Source organism: Manduca sexta, chromosome 25 (genome assembly GCF_014839805.1).
Source record: "Manduca sexta isolate Smith_Timp_Sample1 chromosome 25, JHU_Msex_v1.0, whole genome shotgun sequence".
In the NCBI taxonomy this organism is placed as follows: domain Eukaryota; kingdom Metazoa; phylum Arthropoda; class Insecta; order Lepidoptera; family Sphingidae; genus Manduca; species Manduca sexta.
In genome coordinates this window covers 15,599,085-15,619,187 of record NC_051139.1, presented here as the reverse complement: position 1 = coordinate 15,619,187, position 20,103 = coordinate 15,599,085, and the positions used below count along the sequence as shown (strand labels likewise).

The 20,103-nt window shown below is 34.7% G+C and overlaps 1 protein-coding gene across 1 annotated transcript in view; it reads right to left on the bottom strand.

The window, feature by feature from the left end:
* Window positions 1–10,442: 10,442 nt before the first annotated feature.
* LOC119190581 (neuronal acetylcholine receptor subunit alpha-7-like) overlaps window positions 10,443–20,103 on the bottom strand; it is a 66,428-nt gene continuing 56,767 nt past the window's right edge. Inside the window, exons 3-4 of the mRNA XM_037442794.1 lie at window positions 15,067–15,111; window positions 10,443–10,556 (exon numbers count right to left, since the gene is read on the bottom strand). Of these exons, the coding sequence (XP_037298691.1) occupies window positions 10,443–10,556; window positions 15,067–15,111 (159 nt within the window). The remainder of the gene's footprint in view (window positions 10,557–15,066; window positions 15,112–20,103) is intronic.

The window sequence follows — 20,103 nt, the reverse complement described above, 5'->3', positions numbered from 1 at the left end:
AAGAAATAAAATCTTAATTTAAGCTTTATACTAGTTTGATTCAGTAAGTCTGTTTCCTACAATATTTATTGTAGGATGTTTGAAAATATAACAACATATAACAACATCAAACTTGACAAAGTATACTATTAAACGACTAATAAAGACTTTTTTATTTTATAGAAACATAAAAATTTAAAAAAATAAGTCTTATTCTAATACCACCAGATTACATATTGCTTTTTTTTACCAGCAAAGGCAAATTACATTGTGTCTAATATTAGCACAATGTAATTAAATAAAATTAACGACTAAAAATATCCAACAATTCGATGATAATGGCCAACTCCTTCAAAAACCTTTTAGGTAACTTGTTACTAAGATGCGCATTGGCAGTTTTTGTAGTTCGAGCCAAATAATAGGACCCATTATGGAGCCAGGATGGTAATTGATATGGGGTTTTTCTGCTCAGTATAGTCCGGAATCTGAAATTACTGCCCGATATACTGAGAGGCTCGCCACTATCACACCATGGGACGGAATACATAAGGTGAAAAGTGGGAGTCCTGGTTGCACCTTTGCCTACCCCTTTGGAACTAAAGTCCTGTGTTTTTTTTAGTGAGACTAGCAACTCGTTCGCCAGATGATAACCTTGTTCAATCCTGTTTCTTAACTATAATAATATTATATTATCGTCATGTCATCATGGTATCTTAGTAAAGGCAAAGGGAGAAGGGTTGCTTAAAACCACAATGGAAGCTACTAGAGAAGGCTTGTGCCAACAGGCACACTGGGTTGAGAGATATAATACAACTTCAAAGATCAGATCTCTCACACAGTTCAAAGATCTAATAAATAAATAAACTGCCATCATCAAATGAAATGTAATAAAATATCCGAAAATAAAACAATTCATTGTCGCCCTAACAAAATGTAAATTTTATATGTAAAAATGTACAGAGTTCCTTATTTCACAGGACATTTTCATTTCGGAATAAAACATTATCCCCATGAGGAGTAATTAGCGATCTTCTGTCGTATATAATAACGCTGAGTTCTCTTTCCCTGCGAATGGGAGGGGTTGAGAGAATTTTTACTACCGTCCCAAAGCTGGAGACGGTCTTTCACCCCATTTTTTGTGGATATTCATATTAGCAAGATTTATAAGATTAAACTATAGCTATCATTAAAAGCGGCGATAGCCTCGTTGGGTGTAAAACGGATTGCCGAGACGAATGTTCGCAGGTTGAAATCCCAAGGGCACACACCTTTGATTTTTCTTAAAATTATGTGTGTATTATTTGTGAATTGCTTGCTTTAACGGTGAAGGAAAACATGTTGGGAAACCTGCATATCTAAGAAGTTCTCTATAGGAATTTTGAGGATGTGTGAAGTCTACCAACCCGCACTAGGCCAGCGTGGTGGACTAAGGCCTAATACCTCTCAACAGTAGAGGAGGCCCATAAGTGGGACAGTATATAATACAAGGCTGATATTATTATAGCTATTATTGAAATAAGAAGAAACAATGAGGCATATTTATTGTCGGTAGCAAAAAGCAACCAGTATCATCAACAAATATAAAACAAATAGAAAAATTTACGCAATTTTTGCATAAATTGACTGAACGGACGAGATATCACGTCACAAATACGCAATCTCTATCTAGGTGGTCATTGTTACTACAACTATAAAATAAATTAAAAGATTTACGCGATTTTGATCCATAAAAGAATACGAATCACGTCCACATAAATTATCTGAACGGACGAGATATCACGTCACGAATACTCAGTTTAAATCCCTTTTACCTAGTCCATCGGGGATATATGCGAGCCGATGAAACGTACCGAATTATTTCGTTTACAGTTCGGGAGTTAGAAATGAGTCCGCTAAACACAAAGCACTCCCTCGGGATCTTGTTATACACGATTCAACACTATTTTAATACAATTTCACGTACATGTTTTATGTGGAATTCTCAGCTTGAAATTGCGAATGTCTGGGTTAGTTACTGGATATTATTCTTTCATTACGTTGGTATGTTTTTGAAACTTACTCGGGTGTTCAACAGATACTGTAGACTGAAAACCTAACGTTATTATTATGTAATTTTAATGTAAAAAAATAATGATTTATTATGTTACGCGAATAATAGATCGAATTACAACTAGTTTTCGGAATATGTCGCGTTATTTTTATATTTAAAATAAAAAACTTATATTTATTTTTAAATAAAATAATGACGTATTTTATCGTCATCTCTCACAAACGAATTCCAAATTCAAATCTTCAAACGTCACCTCAACTGACCAATAAGACACTCTCAGCTAACCCTTCAAAGGCATAGTTGAAAACGTCAACATTTTTATAACACAATAAAAGTAAAGGCGCTCGAGCGGTGTGATAAAAACGAGATAAAATCTCATAGGAGCCGATGCCGCGGGCCGTGTGCGGAGCAACAAAAGTATCCCGGGGTACTTTATGTAGTATTCATGGATGGGAACGTGTCGCTGTAACCACTCCGTTGGCTGGCGGCCCGCCAGCAAATCTGTATTAAGGGTTGACTCACACCGTTGTTTTTGAGGGTTATTGAAATAAGATGGCCATTTTTGACTGTTAAAGATAGCGGGTGATACTAGCTGGTTTTAGGGTTGCTTGGACGAGGTGGTTGCATTGTCTATGGTGAAAATTGATTTGACACATGTTCTTATTAAATCTTTAGTGTTGTTGGAAAATAGGGATGTAAATCGATACTATTATAAAGAGGAAGACTTTGTAGGTTTTAAGGGCTAATCTCTGGAACTAAGTATAGGGAGAATTTGCAAAGAGCCGCGGGCAAAAACAAGTTATAAATAGATGTCAAACAAATATATAATTACAATATACGACACCCCATATAAATGTAATTACTCTACATATAAAATCTCTATACGTGTAAAATCATGACCCACTGTTCATACAAAAATAAATTAATGTTGTATGTTCAAACACTATTATAATTACAATACGATTAATACCCACGTTCCATCCATACCAATAAAATTAACCAATTTAACTTTTAATGAGGTTGCGTTAATAGGTCTCTTGAAACAGGCCGCACGAAAAGTAATTATAGTGTTATTTTAACCTATGCAAAATTTAATTCCAAGTTTTCCGATTATATTAAGTAATGAATGCACGGCTTTATTATTCTGTGTCAGCTTAAATTTAAATTTGGAATCGATGTTAATATCGATTAATTAATTGCTATTATAAATCATTTATATCTTAAAATCATAAACTGGCATTACAATGATTAAAACTTAAATATATAACATCTTGTTCCATTTTCAAATAAAAGTTACAGTACGGTGTAAATATAAGTTTCGTTGAACCCAACGAACGGCAAACGGCCGGCAGTCGGTAAACAAGATGCCACTACTAGACGAACTCCAAAGTGATTTAAAAGGCTTCATAATCGAACGTTGGGCAGCGGTTTGGCTCGTCGCCAAACATTGGACCCAACACCAATGTCAAACAGAGCCCGACAGGATTTATCATCAATTTTATATGAAGAAATTAAATTTTGGGACCCAACTTAAATCTTTTAGTACGGTCGGTAAATCCGTTCGTGATTTAGCTATTTTTCATCGACTCCTAAATATTTCATTTCGTGATGGTCTTAAAACTCAATCAAGTAGAACTTTAAAATTGCCGAATAGTAGAGTATAGGGCTAGCAAAGTGACGTCACTGTAACTAATAGTAAGCTAGTGTCGACTGAACAGAGATACCCTCGTCAATCGACACAATTATGCTTGTGTGAACCAGATAAACACAGGCTGATTCCAAAACGCGACACACTTACGCGGGTCACTATGGCGGGTTTTAGCATAATATGTACGGTGGTTCTACCCGGGCGGAAATAAAATATATCCTGCTACCAGCAGGATAGCTCTTGGTGCTAGACTGTTACTGACTATTATTCCTTACGGGTATTCCTTGTCGTGGTTGGTATCCAGGTGGATACACATCTCTCACCATTAATTATTTTTATAGAATTGTAAGTGTTAATGGGTATTAATGATTTAGATAATAAGACGACTCGTTGGTTATCATCAGACATTAAACAGTATAGTTATAAAACGGACATGAGAACCAAATTTATCCTCCAAAAGATATTACCAGTTGCTAATAACATGTCCTGTTTGAAATGTCCGTGTGACAAGATGTCACAGAGTCTATCTATATTAATATAAAAATAACATATTTACATAAAATATGCTAATACACGCAATGAAAACGTATAAATTACGATATGAAAAAATGTGAAGAAATTTATATTGGTGTTTTGCTATTTCATAGTAAATTGAGTAACCTCAAATTTTTGTATGACAACCTTTATGTTTACTTTATATAATCTTACATCTGAAGTTATCAATGAGTGCAACATTTATGTTTGACAACCTTTATATCTACTCTATATAATGTTAGATCTGAAGTTATCATCGTATGAACAGTGCTAACTATAAAAAAGATAGCAACGAATGACTTTGCTTTGCTCTCATTAAAAATAAGTCTCAGAATCACTTCCCTTTATTTCAGAAACCGATATTCAAGCTTCTTTTATCTGTCAAAACATTTACCAAATATTATCGCGCGTACAATAACATCCTTTTGATTCATACGAACTAAGCAAACATGTCAGATAGACATTGTTTTTCCTCTTCCCCTTTTATTATTTCATATTATGGCCTCAAGTACAGAATAACTGGTTGGGAACAAGTAAAATAATCTTATATATTTGTTACAATTTTGTTCACAGTTAAAATACATTGCTAAAAGAAGGGCTATTTAATAATAAATTCTGTGTATCTACACATAGAGTTGTTCTTTCATACATCAAGTAATCGATGTCATTTGCTACGCGAATAAAAACATTTTAATCACAACTGTTTGAACTAAGGTCCTTGTAATAGAATTTCAACCACGAACACTAAATATAATTCAAACAACACAAAACTAATAGAGAACAAATTGAATGTGCCCAAAACCGGGCTTTTAGCTGGCTTCAGTCCAGCATGGCCGTTTAAACCTATTTACGTGTATTTGTGGCCATTTTAAAGCTCCGTACGATAAAGTGCTTTACACAGGGGACGGAAGCTTTTACATTAAAATGTTATATTAATGTATTTGCAATAAAGTTACACGAATGAAGTGGAGATTTTATCTCGGATATTACTCTCCTGGGATTTTATTTATTGTTATGATTCGAGTATGGAATTTATTATTATAGTCAATTACATACAAGTGTGCACCTACCCTGAACCGGTGAGAATAAAAAGATTGATGAAGTTGAAGGAAGCGAAAGAAGTATGCCAGAATCTGTCTCTGCCTACCCCTATGAGATAGAAGCGTGATACTATTTATTAGTGCGGACCGCTCAGAAAGAGATTTCGATCCGACTGTATCTTCTGATTTTTCAAAATGGAGTTTAGTTTTAATTGTTAAACAGTCTACATAAGCAATATTTCATAATTTATCAAAAATTAAAACATCAACGCGTTAAAACTCCCAACACAACTACTGCAAAATCTTCACATTCGTAATCATATTGATAGATAACAGGGACAGGAAACATAAACATAAAATACTATATTATTTATTTAAGCAATGATTGCACCAACAATGGGCCTTCCATTCAGCTTCGCGGCAGTAATGCAGCGCTGGTTTTTAATGAGACAGACATCAAACCGGTACATTTAACATAAATATAACAGGGAAACATGCCCATGACCTCAATATGGTTTCCATATGTAACCATTACACCAACTGAGGTAGTCTAACAATTGAGTACTTATTATATGTTAGAACTTTGTGAAAACTATTTTGTCATATTCTAAACCTATAACTATAAATCACCCCCCCCCCCTTTTGTGTGCGCGGTCTCCACACGCCCATGCACTGGGAGATAGTTGTCGCGGCCCTATCCATACAGTTAAGTGTGTATACCTCATGGTTGCCATTTCACATTGAGGCCTATAAGGGCTCACGAACAGTTCCTACCGTTCTCCCCTCCTCCTATTCTAAGAGGTTTCCTTATCCTTTCCCCACTTTCCTCCAGGACCCTGCCGTCGCTAAGCTGGGGAATTCCAGTATCCCGTTCACGGGTTTTCGCCTGTGTTGACTGCGAGGTCCGATACCCAAAAAAAAAACTACCATACCTACACGACTGTTAGAACTTCATAAAACTATTTCGTCATATTCTAAACCTTATTTATCAAAGACATATTTAATAAATATTTTTTTATGATATATACACATATATATTATTATTATTATTATTTATTTTTTTACTTTTACAGGTACTACCGTAAATGTACAATTTTATTGGCGTGCACCTACTATGTTCTATCTCTGCACCATCTCAGATTGACTAGTAGAGAATGCCTTGAGCATTAAGTCCACCTTTACATCTTTTGTATGAAGTGCAATAAATAAAATAAACCTATAACAATAAATACCTACACAATACCAATTGTCCGTTCTATCGCCGATCTATTCGTTTGTCCAATTAATCTATGGTTTTGCAATTGGCACCGACACCTCGATCGATTGCTGCCATAAGACAAAGGACCATTCAGAAGTTCAAACGTCTGCCACACGCTTGGCTGAAGGTCGGCGAAGTGAGCTCTGCTACAAATTAATTTGAGTTGGAACGCCATATTGCGTATATGAGTTTGACTGAGTTGAAATTGATCCCTCACATGGAATATATATGCAACGCATTTAAGGGGGATTTATATTAGAAAACTTGCAAAAGTTATCTTCCATAAGCAATTTTTACCAATGTAAAAGCGGCAATTGCCTAGTTGGGTGTGGAAGAGACTGCCGAATAAATGTCCGCAGGTTCAAATCCCAGAGACACACCTCTAACTTTCTTAAATTATGTGTGAAAATATAGAAACCAGCATACCCGAGAAGTTCTCTATATGAATTTCGAGGGTGTGTGAAGTCTACCAATCCGCACTATGCCAGCGCGGTGGACTAAGGCCTTAGTATAATACAGGGCTGATAGTATTAGAAATCGCGACTGTCCCATAAATGAATTTTTAGACTAAATTATAAGATTTAACTCACACTGTCCGACCAATGCAACCGCACTACCACCGGAATGAACTATAACAAGTTCACACCAACTGTACTGTGGTTAATTACAAAACATATCAAATATACCACAGGCAACGGCTCCCTAGCACACCTAATTTACAATATTGCACTCTAATCTCAAGGTAGAACAGTTAAATATAGCTTAAACTTAGCAATAAATCAAACAGGATTCAGAGTACTGTCGCATTTATTGGGGCGGCTAGGAGACGACGAGGGCGACCTCTGCCCCCAATCCTGTAATAAACACCTCGTGTTTGGGACGTTAAACACCCTGTTCGAGAACATTCTGGCAAAATGCCAGACATTCCCCACAGATACAGTTCATCACATTTTAACTATCCCGGATTATTCAAATTTATTAATTTTATTGTCATAATAAAAACGGCCGCCGTAACGGCCAGTTGTTTTTCGGCCATCTTGATTTTTACTTGTTGATAGTATTCAACAATCTGTTTAGGCTTGGCGGGGGACCAAGATATCTTGATATTACTGAGGACTATTCCAAATAGTCGATTTATAGTGCTTATATGCTGTTTTTTATATTTTTTACGCTATTACGACTAATTAAGTTTTATTTTAGCATAAAACGTTCGTGAGAATGAGATAATTCCAACATCCCCGATAGGTAATCAGTATTTAAAACCCTATAGGAAAATGTAATAGCCATTGGATACATCTACGTTCTTATATTTTGGATTTGAACTTAGGTTCCCAGGTTGAACTAAATTTGTTCTCAATAAATGCACTCTATCTGTTTGGTATTGGTAACCCAGCCAATCTCCAACTACGATTACCTATTCACATCATGGCTTAAACATGACAATGAAAGAACGACAAAGTTTGACAGACCTATTTACGTCATTGTCTACCCTTCGGCAACATAAGCTTATCAACTAATTAATATTAGGTACTATTAAATTTAGTGCGAATAAACTATTCATAGAAATGAGTTAACATTCACAGTAAACGATAATAACGCTTTGCTCTGTGATTATGAATGTTTTATTACATTACATAATTATTTAGTACGATAAACAGCATTTATAATAAAATTTCACTTTTTTTTTAAATCTGATTATTGTAAGGTATGACTACTAAAGAGGTTCATTAATGTGTTATGTAGTTTTTAAAATGTGTCCTTTATTTAATTGCAAGGGAAAAAATTTACTCGTAAATATTTTCTAATTGTGGAATGCGTGTCATTAAATTCCAGTGACGTCATGGTGTATAAATTTATGTGATGATATGGCATACTATCCTAGTGTAAGAAGTGTTTCAAAGGGTTTGTAAAGTTAAAAATAATCATAATTAATATAATAATAATCATAAATTTACTAGTCTCATTAACTTCTATTATTTAAAAAAATATTTTTAACCCCGTATTTAAACAAATTTGCTTTTTAAAAAAAAAATAGTAAGCGAAACTTGGTTCAATAGTATTATAACTAAAAACAAGACTGATTCCTCGAGAGCTCTACAAAATGATTCGTGATGGTATTGTCATTGTAACACAATGACATAAGCCGCTCCCTTCCCTACCCATTCCCCTTTCACATTTCCTGTCTAACTGATTGCAAGAGGCCGTTTATTTAGCTCGTTATTAGATACTTGTGTCTTAGTGGTGATCGCTTGAAATCACTTTTAAATAAAGATTTCAAACATGTTGAGTTTTTTATGTTGGGCTTATATTATAGCTATAAGTTATATTTTAATGATTTTAATCGTAGTGTTAGTGATCAGTACTACCGATTGTGTAAAATGTGTTTTAAACTTGTGTTATCACTTATTAAGCCATTGTGTATTTTTTAAATATCTTAATAATCTACTTTTAAAAACAGAACAGTTCTATAACCATAATAAATATGTTCTAACAAAAAATCTCGTACAAAAATTACTAATATCTGGAATTGCGTGTTATACCGGCACCAACCCGGCGAGATGAAGTAATTATATGAAACAGATGCCAATTTGCAACACCAGCCAATTTGGGCAGTGGAATTTACAAATCGTTAATATTTTCCTCCCTACAATGTTTATCCGGAATTACTTTGTATCAAAATTTCGGTGTTCCGGTTAATCACTGTAAATGGACGATAACACCAATATTCTGATTACGTTTCTTTCTACGCAATTTAAACAATGTCCAAACTGTCTACGTATCTGACTATATTGTTAACTTGATATATTGTACTGGATTGTATGTACAGTTCAGTCCAAATATTATACTAACAAAAGACGTCTCTTGAGGGCGGACAAAATTATACCGGGGCGTGCCTGGATGTACCCGATTGACCCCGGAAGGCGTCTCATTCCAACGAGCCAAACTGGAGAATTTTACACGCGCCAACCACTTGAATAAATTTGGAATTTGAAGTTTTAAGAATTACAGTAAAGAAAAAAATCAGATACTAAAACTGTATAATTGTTTCGAGCATGTCCTAATTTTCTGATATTACTATTTGGATCCAAGAAACACTGAAAGAAAACATTAGTAAGTCCCTAAAACTCCTTACATTTAGCAATATCTACCATTCTTTAATTTTAAGTATCAATTTAATATATCCGGAAACAAATTTGGACATATTATTTAAATAGATAATTACTTCTTTAATCAGAAACTCTAAGCTTTGAGTATATATCCATAAAAATATAACTAAAAGTACATATTTCTAACTTCTAAATTGTCATTAAAGCGAAGACTGAAAAGAAACCAGCTCAAACTCAACTAAGCGGTCACGCTGCTAATGTAAAAAGTATTTAAAAAAGTCTTTTGTTTCTTCACTCCCCTCCAATTATCCCAATCAGTACAATTAACCTTTGTAAAAGGGGTAAGTTATTACAGACCACCTGGCCTTTTTACAGCTGCGTATAACAAAGTAATCTACATTAAATTCAACTACATTAACTCTAAAAAGGTCCGCACATAAAAATATAAAACAATTTTTCAAACAATATCTAACAAGACTGTCAATTTAGCACCTTAACTTTCAATTTATTAAAATTATTATTTTTCCCTGTTCCGACATTCAGATTTGATTCACATCACGTAACTTGTTTTAATAACTTTCAATATTACCAATTGATTTTCATTTTACTTTGTAATAAAACTAGTATCTATTTCCGAATGGACTCTGGTTATAATTTGTCTATTCGTCCACTGACATACCATTATTTTAAACCAGTAATAATTGTATGCAATATTCAAATTCTTTAGAAAGGTCGTCTGATATTTCAATTAACTGCATGATCTTACAAAAACTCGTATAATTACCCACAATCCTAACCCATCCTAACCTATCCCCCGTCTACATTCTCACCTATTATACATGAGGACGTCCGGTTTCCAGAGCTTGTTTGGTGTTATCCTTAGATCCTTCACACCACCGTATTCGCTTTCGTTCCACCTCAAGTTGTAGTCATTCCATTCCTGTCATATATAAAACAAATTTAATATATAACAAAAGATAAACCGTCGAGCAAAAATGTTCAAACTTAAAGAGCATTGTGATAGTGTATATAAGTGTTTAAAGTATACACATTTGTGTACAAACAGCAAAAATGTTGTGCTATAATATTCAAAAACCAGCCAAAGAGGTCTCGCCGTCCCGCACTATTCTCTCAAACGGGCTTAAACAAATGGACTAATATTTTTGCTCGACAGTGTAAATTTGAACAATGAAGGCGTGCTCGTGTCGTTTTTACGGTCGATTTCAACAATGAAGTAAATTTCCTTTGTCATAATTTTATATTCTGTTCAACCCTTCCCGGTCCTCAGCATTGGACGGTATAAAGCGCCGTTAATTTGGACCCCGCCACTCTACTTCCTTTATTTGAGGATTTCTGTCATTTTTGACCCTTCATTAGACAGATGACCCTTAATTAAATGGGACAATTTTGTCTTAGGTCCTCAAAAGGTTATTCTTTGATGATAACCAGTCTTAAAAAAGGTCGTCATTTAATTATGTTTATTTAATACATTGCTATGCAAATATTTTTTTGACTGAGTTTATATAGGAAACATTACTTGTTTTTAGAGAGTCAAAGCGGAAAAACGTCGTAATATTTCTCTCCGTATTTTTAGTTTTATTTTTTGCTTACTAACCCAAATACGAAGCGTATTATTTTGTATAAATATTTCCGTTTGTGCTACACTAACATTCGGGAATTACGAGGCAACAAAGCCCCAAAGATTATAAAGATAACACAGATGTTAAAACAGGTAGTGCTATCGCTACAAAATTAAGTCACATTATGATGTTAGCACAATATTGGCACGATGTTCACACGGATTATGGGAAACCAAATGTTTGTAAATAATAACCAATGTTTGCCAAACGGTGTCCCCTCATTATGCGGTATTAACATCGTAAACTTCACGAGTTACCATTAAATTGTTTATGGTAACCGGGCAAGATTTGGCTAATATCCCGTGCCAGTAATTATGGAGGAAAAACATTTCATAAAGGGATAAAAAACATTTGATCTCGGCTGGAATTTACAAAGGGACTTCGTCAACATTTGTTACGAGATTTTGTGGTTGCGACCGGTTCCTAGGCTCCTTTAAATTCTTTATATTTTAATGAACCCCGTTTGAATATGTAATTATGACTTAACCCTTGTAAGTACGTTGAAATCGGCCAAGTAACGTGTCGTGTAAGCCTTCGTAAATTTTACAAAGTTTCTAAGGTAATATTAAAAATATAAAAGCGAACACGAAATTTTTGTAGCATTTTTGCTAGCTGTAACTATAGATTACTGCTTAGATCATTAATATTATGGATCAGGAACCGAAAATAAGCCGCAACAGTTGCTATAAATGTTTCAATAAGATATCAAAATTGCCTCTACTTGTATTTTACCTTTATTAGGTTAACAATTTAAAAATCCCGCCAAAACGATCGCTACCGATTCCACACGCAAACAAATTCGCTTTTACAACTTTCAATATTGTCCTCAGAAGCCGCCATACCGACTATAAGAACAACAGCCATGTTATCCCCCATTTAGATGGGAAACAAAGCTTACCACAGGGTTACCAGAATCATTAAATACGTAATAATGCATCGTTGTGTCGAAGGACGCCATTTTGCTTTGGACGCCATTTTTTAAATTGGCAACTTTCTGGTATTTGTCAGCAAAAGAACTAGTATCATACAGCCAATTAGTTTTTATAACGTAGCTACATATAATTTATTGCAAGAGGAAAATTATTAATTGGGTTAACTTCAGTTTTTGCAAATTTTTCCAATATTTATTTAGTATATCTAATGCTTCAATAATCGCTTTATAATATATTCTAAGTGAAAACAAAAACATCCGAATGAATTTCACAACCGTTGTTTTTACTACGCGATTAACCCGGCAACCCTGCCTTACAAAGAGCAAACTTTGTACCCCATCTAGCAATATTACGAAAGTTGTTCACCAACTTAACTGTAATATCTCGCAGATATGAACATTGAAGGGCCCTTGCAACTGTCAACTTAATAGCTGGTATGGCGGCTTTGTAGACGCGGGCTGATGTCACACTTACATCTTACTTTATGTCTCCTCTTGTACTATTACAAGTTTACTAATAGTTTCAGGCGGCTCGTGAATGTACGAGGGCATCCCTTGGTAGAACACGAGTTTTGAACTAAACTGTACTAGTTCTGTTATTGTGGCGGCGATGACATTCAAAATATTTTTAAATGTAAGACAGACAATCTTCTTTTATTTATTACACGATTTCCTTATATATCTTAAGTTTTTCGTTGTATATTTTCGTATAGAATAAAATTTTAATATTGTAGTCATTAACAATAAAATACAAGAGGATACACAAATCAAGACGTATATTAGATAATAGATGTAATAAAAATAATATGTAACAATTTGCGCAATGAAATTCCAATCTTATTTTATTTTATATTACAACCGATCGTACAAATGATTACATATTACAATATATTAAGACCTTATTAATAAGAGCTCACATGTAACAACACACAACACCAATCTACACTATAGAGAGGAAAATTGCATTCATTTAATGACATCTTTTTAACAACTCAATGATAAGCAGGCCGTTCGCCAGACGGTAAGCGCTACCACTGAACTTAAATAGTTAGGACATACGCGGAAATCTGTCTAAAAACACTGAGTAACTCGCCAGTGCTTTTTACACATTTTTAATACGTGCACGACAAAGATACTACACTACACCTGATGGTAAGTGGAATAGGGTCCAATAGTATATCGACTGCTGAAAGATTACCCCTCGGCAGTCGACACAGTTATGCCGGCCTGTTGGAACCGGATATACACAGGCTCACTTGCACACACTTACGTGGGCCACTACGGCGGGTTTTAACATCTTGTGTACGATGGTCGCTATCGGGGTAGATATTAAATATATCCTACAACCAACAGACAGGCATTTCGCGGCAGAAATAGAAAAGAGACATCCTACCATCTAATATGCATTTTCCTCTCTGTAGCAAACACATCTACAAACAATTAACATTCAAAGCAGAAACATGCAAAAATAAAAACCATGCTAATGGTTCACTTCTCCTATCCTAAACAGCTATCTATATCTCACATTCTAACAATAACACCGCAAGTTTTTTATATAACCGAGGTATTGCGGGATTTCTACTATTCGGATGTATAAGCTGCCGTATTGGTAAATGCTAAAATAATTACTTTTTTAACACACCTCAAATACATACCTTCAATGCTGGAATTTTGAAAAAAGAATGACTGTATTCGGTTGTCTATGATTATTTACGGCCAGCATTAATAGTAAATATTAGGCTTTATTTTATTTTATATATTTTTTATTGATAAAATTAAAAACATAACTAAACAAACTCAAAATATCGGGAATAACACAAATCAAACTCTATTCGAACATAAAACAAAACAAAATGGGTTGTCTATGGCTTTATTTTAAAATTTTAATATCAGTGCACAATTTATTATTACAAAATAGATATAAAATCGAATTAAATCTCGGATGTGAAGTATGTTTAAAAAATATTTTTAAATAATATAATATACGAATTTTTATATAACCTAATATTTTTCTGCAGGCAAACTAACATACAGTAGACAGATCCTCCCAATTCCGAAGGGACTTTGCTCCAGTTATAGAATTCACATAGCATAACCATGCAAAGAATCAAAGGACACTACGTTTCAGGATTTCAGCGAAAATAAAAAATAAACGTAACAGCGGACTCCCGGATTGTGCAAATTTAGTTTACAGTGAACAATATAACAATTAACTTGTGCATATTATAATATTACTGTCATTCACATATTTCAATATGTCACTTCCAATTGACCCGAGGTTTAGCACCCATATTTTAATATATACATATTTTTATGAGATCTTCATTCGCCAAACGGCTGATGTTTATATTTATAGCAGATTAACGTCAACCATTAGTACATATTGTTAAATGCATTGCGGCGTACACGGCAGTTACTAGTGGTGAGCATGTAATGCAATATGTAACTCTGATTGTGACATATAAATGCACACTTAGTCTTAAATTAGGCGATATGTTGTATATATATAGTTTGTTACACTAAGTTTCTGTATACTAAAACGATGACAGCTGAATGGCAGTCCGAATGATGGGATGCGTGTAGGGACTACTGACTATCACTACAGCGAGTCCAAGGTTCAACGTTCAATAGGAGTGTCCAACGAACAAGCAAGTCCATACAGACTCAACAGACAAAAAACAAACTGCCGCATATTCCACAATGCTATGCAATTTTCAAAACAGTCAAGAGTTGAGAAGAAAAATAAAAACAGAGACAACTCAACGAAGGTGGAACACAAACATAAATATAGATAAAAACAGTATGTGAACATAAACATAAAAACAGATTTAAGAAATTTTAGTGTTAAATTTTAAATTCGGGCGTTTAATCACACTTACCAATGACAGCCATATATTGGTTATAAGTAGCTGATTCTTCTCGTCCTAATTGGGAAGACGATGTCAACAAAACAAAAAGGGCGCAGTCAGTAGATGATCTAAACCACACCTTTCGGGCACACATATGGGAGCGGAGGACGGCGGAGGGAGAGCCGCGCGGCCGCACTCCCGCCGCCGCCCGCGCGGGCACACACTATCGTACAACATGTCGGACAACACAGCATCGCCGCGGCCGCGTACCACGCCGCGCCCGCCGGCTGCAGCCGCTCTGTGCTCTCAAAGTGATCTCAGTACGCAATACTTAACATTATCGAAAGTGCATTGTGCGCTGTGTGAACTGTAACGTATGAAGCGGCGAGCGCGCCACGCGACCGTCTCGGCTCCTAAAACTTACCAAGTTAAGCCACACGTTCGTGGTCAGGATTTGATTTTTCTCATCCTTATTTTGTATAACGAACGCGGCGACGCAAGAAAGGAACGAAAAAACATGATTGCCATATTATTCTTATTTCAGTTATGTTTCTCGATGTTACTGGGCGTGATTGTGCGAAATTCACTGTATATTTCTTGCTTTCTTATAAATATATCATAAGTAACAGCTCTATATTACATATCCTTCTCAAATGTTATTATAATTATTAACGATTTTACTGTTAACACATTACAATGTTACTTGCAGACAATGTAAAGAAACATTTAACTCAATATTTCTGCTTGAGTTATTACATTATACTAACAATGTTTTTAATCCAATGACTTCAATACCCTGTTTCAGAACGTCACGTTGGTTTTATTAATACAAAGAAAACTTTAAAAAATATATAAAAAGAATTATAATTATATGTTTGTTTACACCGTCCGCAAAAAAATAATAGATACGTGATTTTCAAGCTTCATACTAATTAATACAGGGCTGCCACTCACAATATCGTTTAATCCCATATCCATACTCTTACCAAAGTAATTACCCATTGATGAGCATATAAATAACAGTATCTGCCAGCCCTCGATAATCGCGTCCTCATAATCCTCTTTATGGCTGTGTCGTTAGGATGACTCAATTAAAGATATTCCAGCGAATAACAGAGCACTGTAAAATGCTTTTACGATTTTATATAGAAATGTCGTTGCGATATTCAAGATTTTTACGAGCTGTTTTATGTCTGTGAAATATCGTAGTTTTTTTGATAATCGTTTATGTTACTGCGGCATATACAGTAATAACTGAACTATAGTTATATATAAAGCTGTAGTTTGTTTGAATGCTCTAATATCAGGAAGTACTAAACAAAGAACTAGGAAGCTACATTATTCCTGAGTGCTATAAGCTACTTTTTATTCCGTGAAACTATTTATCCTATCACGCGGTCGGAGTCGTAAATAAAACCCAGTAACTAATAATTGTATAATCAATGAAGGAAATGATACGTCTATGTTTAAAAAGTAACAGTTTAACCACTCTTTAACTTGTCATTTATACCTCTGCAATCTTCCATAAACATAATATAAAAATATTGTAAAGGCCTCCGCCATTTTCTATTTGCGAAAACGTGTATGAGACTGTTAACGTAGTATGTAAACGCTTCTGTCTTCAAAGTTATATACCAATTTCCTTTTATTATTTACATATAATTTATATCGCTTACTCTTATCGCCTATTTAGGTAAAATAAAGATCAGACAATACACATCATTTTAAAGTTTTTTTTAGTTTAGCATCTTTCTTGCTTTATCCTTCACTTTGACGGCTTGATAAAAACCTAACTTTTTAAACTATCTAAAATGAAACGAACCATGGTCCTAAAGTGTGGTTCGTACAGATGCAGACGACGTTGTGCGACGTCTTTTTGTATTTTGAAGTATGAAATTGTTCACACAGAGCGTCTGGGGAACGTCTGAAGGCATTCACTTCGGATCCGCTTTTGTAAGAGGTATCCGCGACTGTATGACCTGCACTTTAGGTTCACGCTGTTGGTGACGGTTGTAACCGTTATATAATTCAATTTTGTTCTTTTTTTCAATTCGATTATATTTTGTTCTTTATTTAAATTCAATTCTGTCATTTGTTTCCTTTAGTCTATGGTTTTTGGCCAACAGTGACTCTTTGGAGTTGGAATTTGTGAATAATACGCTGATAAGTTCAATATACAGAAATGCCACAATAAACTGTGCTTCACTAATTGCAATCCTACCTTGGTATACTAGCAAGAGTATATAAATAAAAATGATTATGCTTCTGTATTCCGCTGCAAGGCGGTGAAATATGCACAGTGCATAAACTTTTGACATGACTTTACGAGCGGCCGCCTCCGCGACGCATGCTGCTTCGGGATTTTATTGTTACTGGTTTGTCTGCCAACGTATGCAATATCGTGACAGGTTTTATTATTTTAAACCCCGGACTTTTATTCCTAAATTAAGTTGTTGGATACTGCGTTAAACACAAATTAATTAAAGCCTTAGTTTTGGCCTACTGATCGTATATCTCTTCTATGCGAGAGGAAGTCTGGATAGGCGGCGCCGCAATGTCTATATCTACCACTAAACAAGTACATGTTGTGTTACGGTTTGAACGACGATGGCCAGCATAACTGCATTATGAGACTTAACATCGCATGTCTCAGGGTGAGGAGCCCAGTGGAGTGCCGCGGTACTTTGTTATTAAACTTCTGCATAATATTGCTGCTATTTATGGACGCTTACCATAATGGTAAGCCGACCGACCGAGCCGACTCATTTCATCATTCACTCCATTGACCCCGAATTAAGGGTTATTTGAAACAATTAAAGAAACACACTATAGTCTGATTTCAAAATTAAATCCATCTGTTTATAACCTATATTTATTGTTTCTCTCTACCTATTGTTTGTTTATTTGAACGCGCTAATCTCAGCTAACTACTAAACCGATTGCGAATATTTTTTAACTAATATGATACTACATTACCCCTGAGTGGTGTAAGCTTCTTTTATCCCGAAAAAATACAAAGCGGGATTTTTATTCCAGAAAACCTTTTTTTTACTCAGGTGGAGCCGCAAGCCAAAGCTAGTATTTTATATTTTTGTATAGAACACTAATAACAATGAGTGATATTACTTCATTTGACTTCAAGCAAGCACTCGCACGCATAGCACGACTTGACACATACAATATGAGTTAACTTCTGTGATTTCATTAAACGATCAAACTACCAGTAACGAAGGGTCCCCATAACCCGACTCCCATTTTATTTCGTAATTAATGTAAAATCTAATTACCAATGGAACGATTTGCAGATCGCATTTATGTATGTTATTGGTTATGCATATTTTCGTGTTGGGTGCACTTTCGGAAGACTTCATCTTTCCTCACTGCAAGCTACCATACTTAACATTCGTGGAGATATGTAACACGTCTAGAGTCTAGACCAGTGTTTCCAAACCTTTTTAGGTCGTGCCCCACCTTAACATTTCTAAAATTTTTATGCCCACCATACATAGTTTTTAACCTTTAAAAATTGTTTTGTTCCCTTAAGAAATATAAATGATAAGTTTTAGGAATAAATCACTATGAAATTGTTATCAAAACATCGTAAGTAATTTCAAAACATATAATGAAAAACTGAAAATTCTGTTCAAATCGCCCCGCTTAACTATCAAATTGTCCCCCTGTGGGGCGTGGACCGCACTTTGGGAAACACTGGTCTAGACACTTCAACTGGATACTACGATGCGAACACCAATTTTTCACTACTCAATATAAATAATTACAACAATATGCTAATGTCTAATCCCGAAACTTTACGAGCAATCGGCGAACATGACATCTGGCGGTCTCATAAAACCGCTAAAATCCAAATTAAAATTTAGATTTGCCGCCCGCAAAATCTTTTTCGTAATCTCTGCACTGACTAATGAAATCTCGCCTTGACTTCATAAAGTTTTTAATTTGAAACTTTAATGTCTGCCCGTTTCTTTGTAATTATCTCCAATAAATTTCGGATAAGTTTGCGTGACCCATATTTTAAGGACAAAAACGACCTAAATGTAATATGATTTAGTGATAATCTGAAGGAAAATTAACCTTTTATTTATTTGGATTTTTAATTTCACTTTATAATTTGGTTTTCAGTTTTTTACCCTTTTCACACAGTTAATAAGGACTATTTTATATGAGATCAATCTACTAAGTAATTCTTAAATGAATAATCAGGTAGGTCGTGTTTGCACAGCATTGATGCGTGGGTTGTAAAATTTGATTCGCACTTTGATAAGCGTGTATTTTCTGATTACATTTGTGAATGGGAATATCTTTGTTGTCGAGTGATGTTCAAAAGACTGCTTTTTAAGATATCTCGCTATCACGTGATGCGTGGAATTAGTTTTGAACATATACGGAATTATAAAATAATCATTTTAGATTCGAAACTTTCATGTAACGTGAGATGGCGAAATATATTTTATGCTTTCCAACAAATTTTGTATTTCCTTACAAATTGATTTTTTAGCTACCTTTTTTATTTTATAACAAATATATTAACAAGAATTTTCATAAAACGATCCAAAAAAGATCACTAAAGTAATTACCGAATTTAAATACTCCTTAAAACATTGATTCAAATTATACTATACTCAACACGTTAAGGTTGTGCAGAGCTAACCATTTCACTGAAGCCAGCTCCAACCACGTCACAAAGACATAAAAAACCCGTGGAATGCGCACCACAGTGACCATTTAACAAAGCAGCGAAATATTTGAAGCTCGGAGCTCTTTGGCCTGATGACCCCGCGGCCCCATCCCCCGCCAGCCCCCCCGAATTTTTCCACTGGACGTTTCAATTTCCGTGCGCACTGTTGATTTCTGTAAAATCTGCTTTTAGCCGGTATTTTTCTAGCAAATTTCGTGTTACTAGCGGAATTTTTGCCTCGTGGATGTGATTTTAATGTTGTTAAATACATTTTTTATCGTGTATATGTGACTGTGAAAATATCAATGTAAAAGTAAAGATAATGTGTTGTTTTACTTTCTGGTATTATAAAGAAAATTTTACGATAAAAT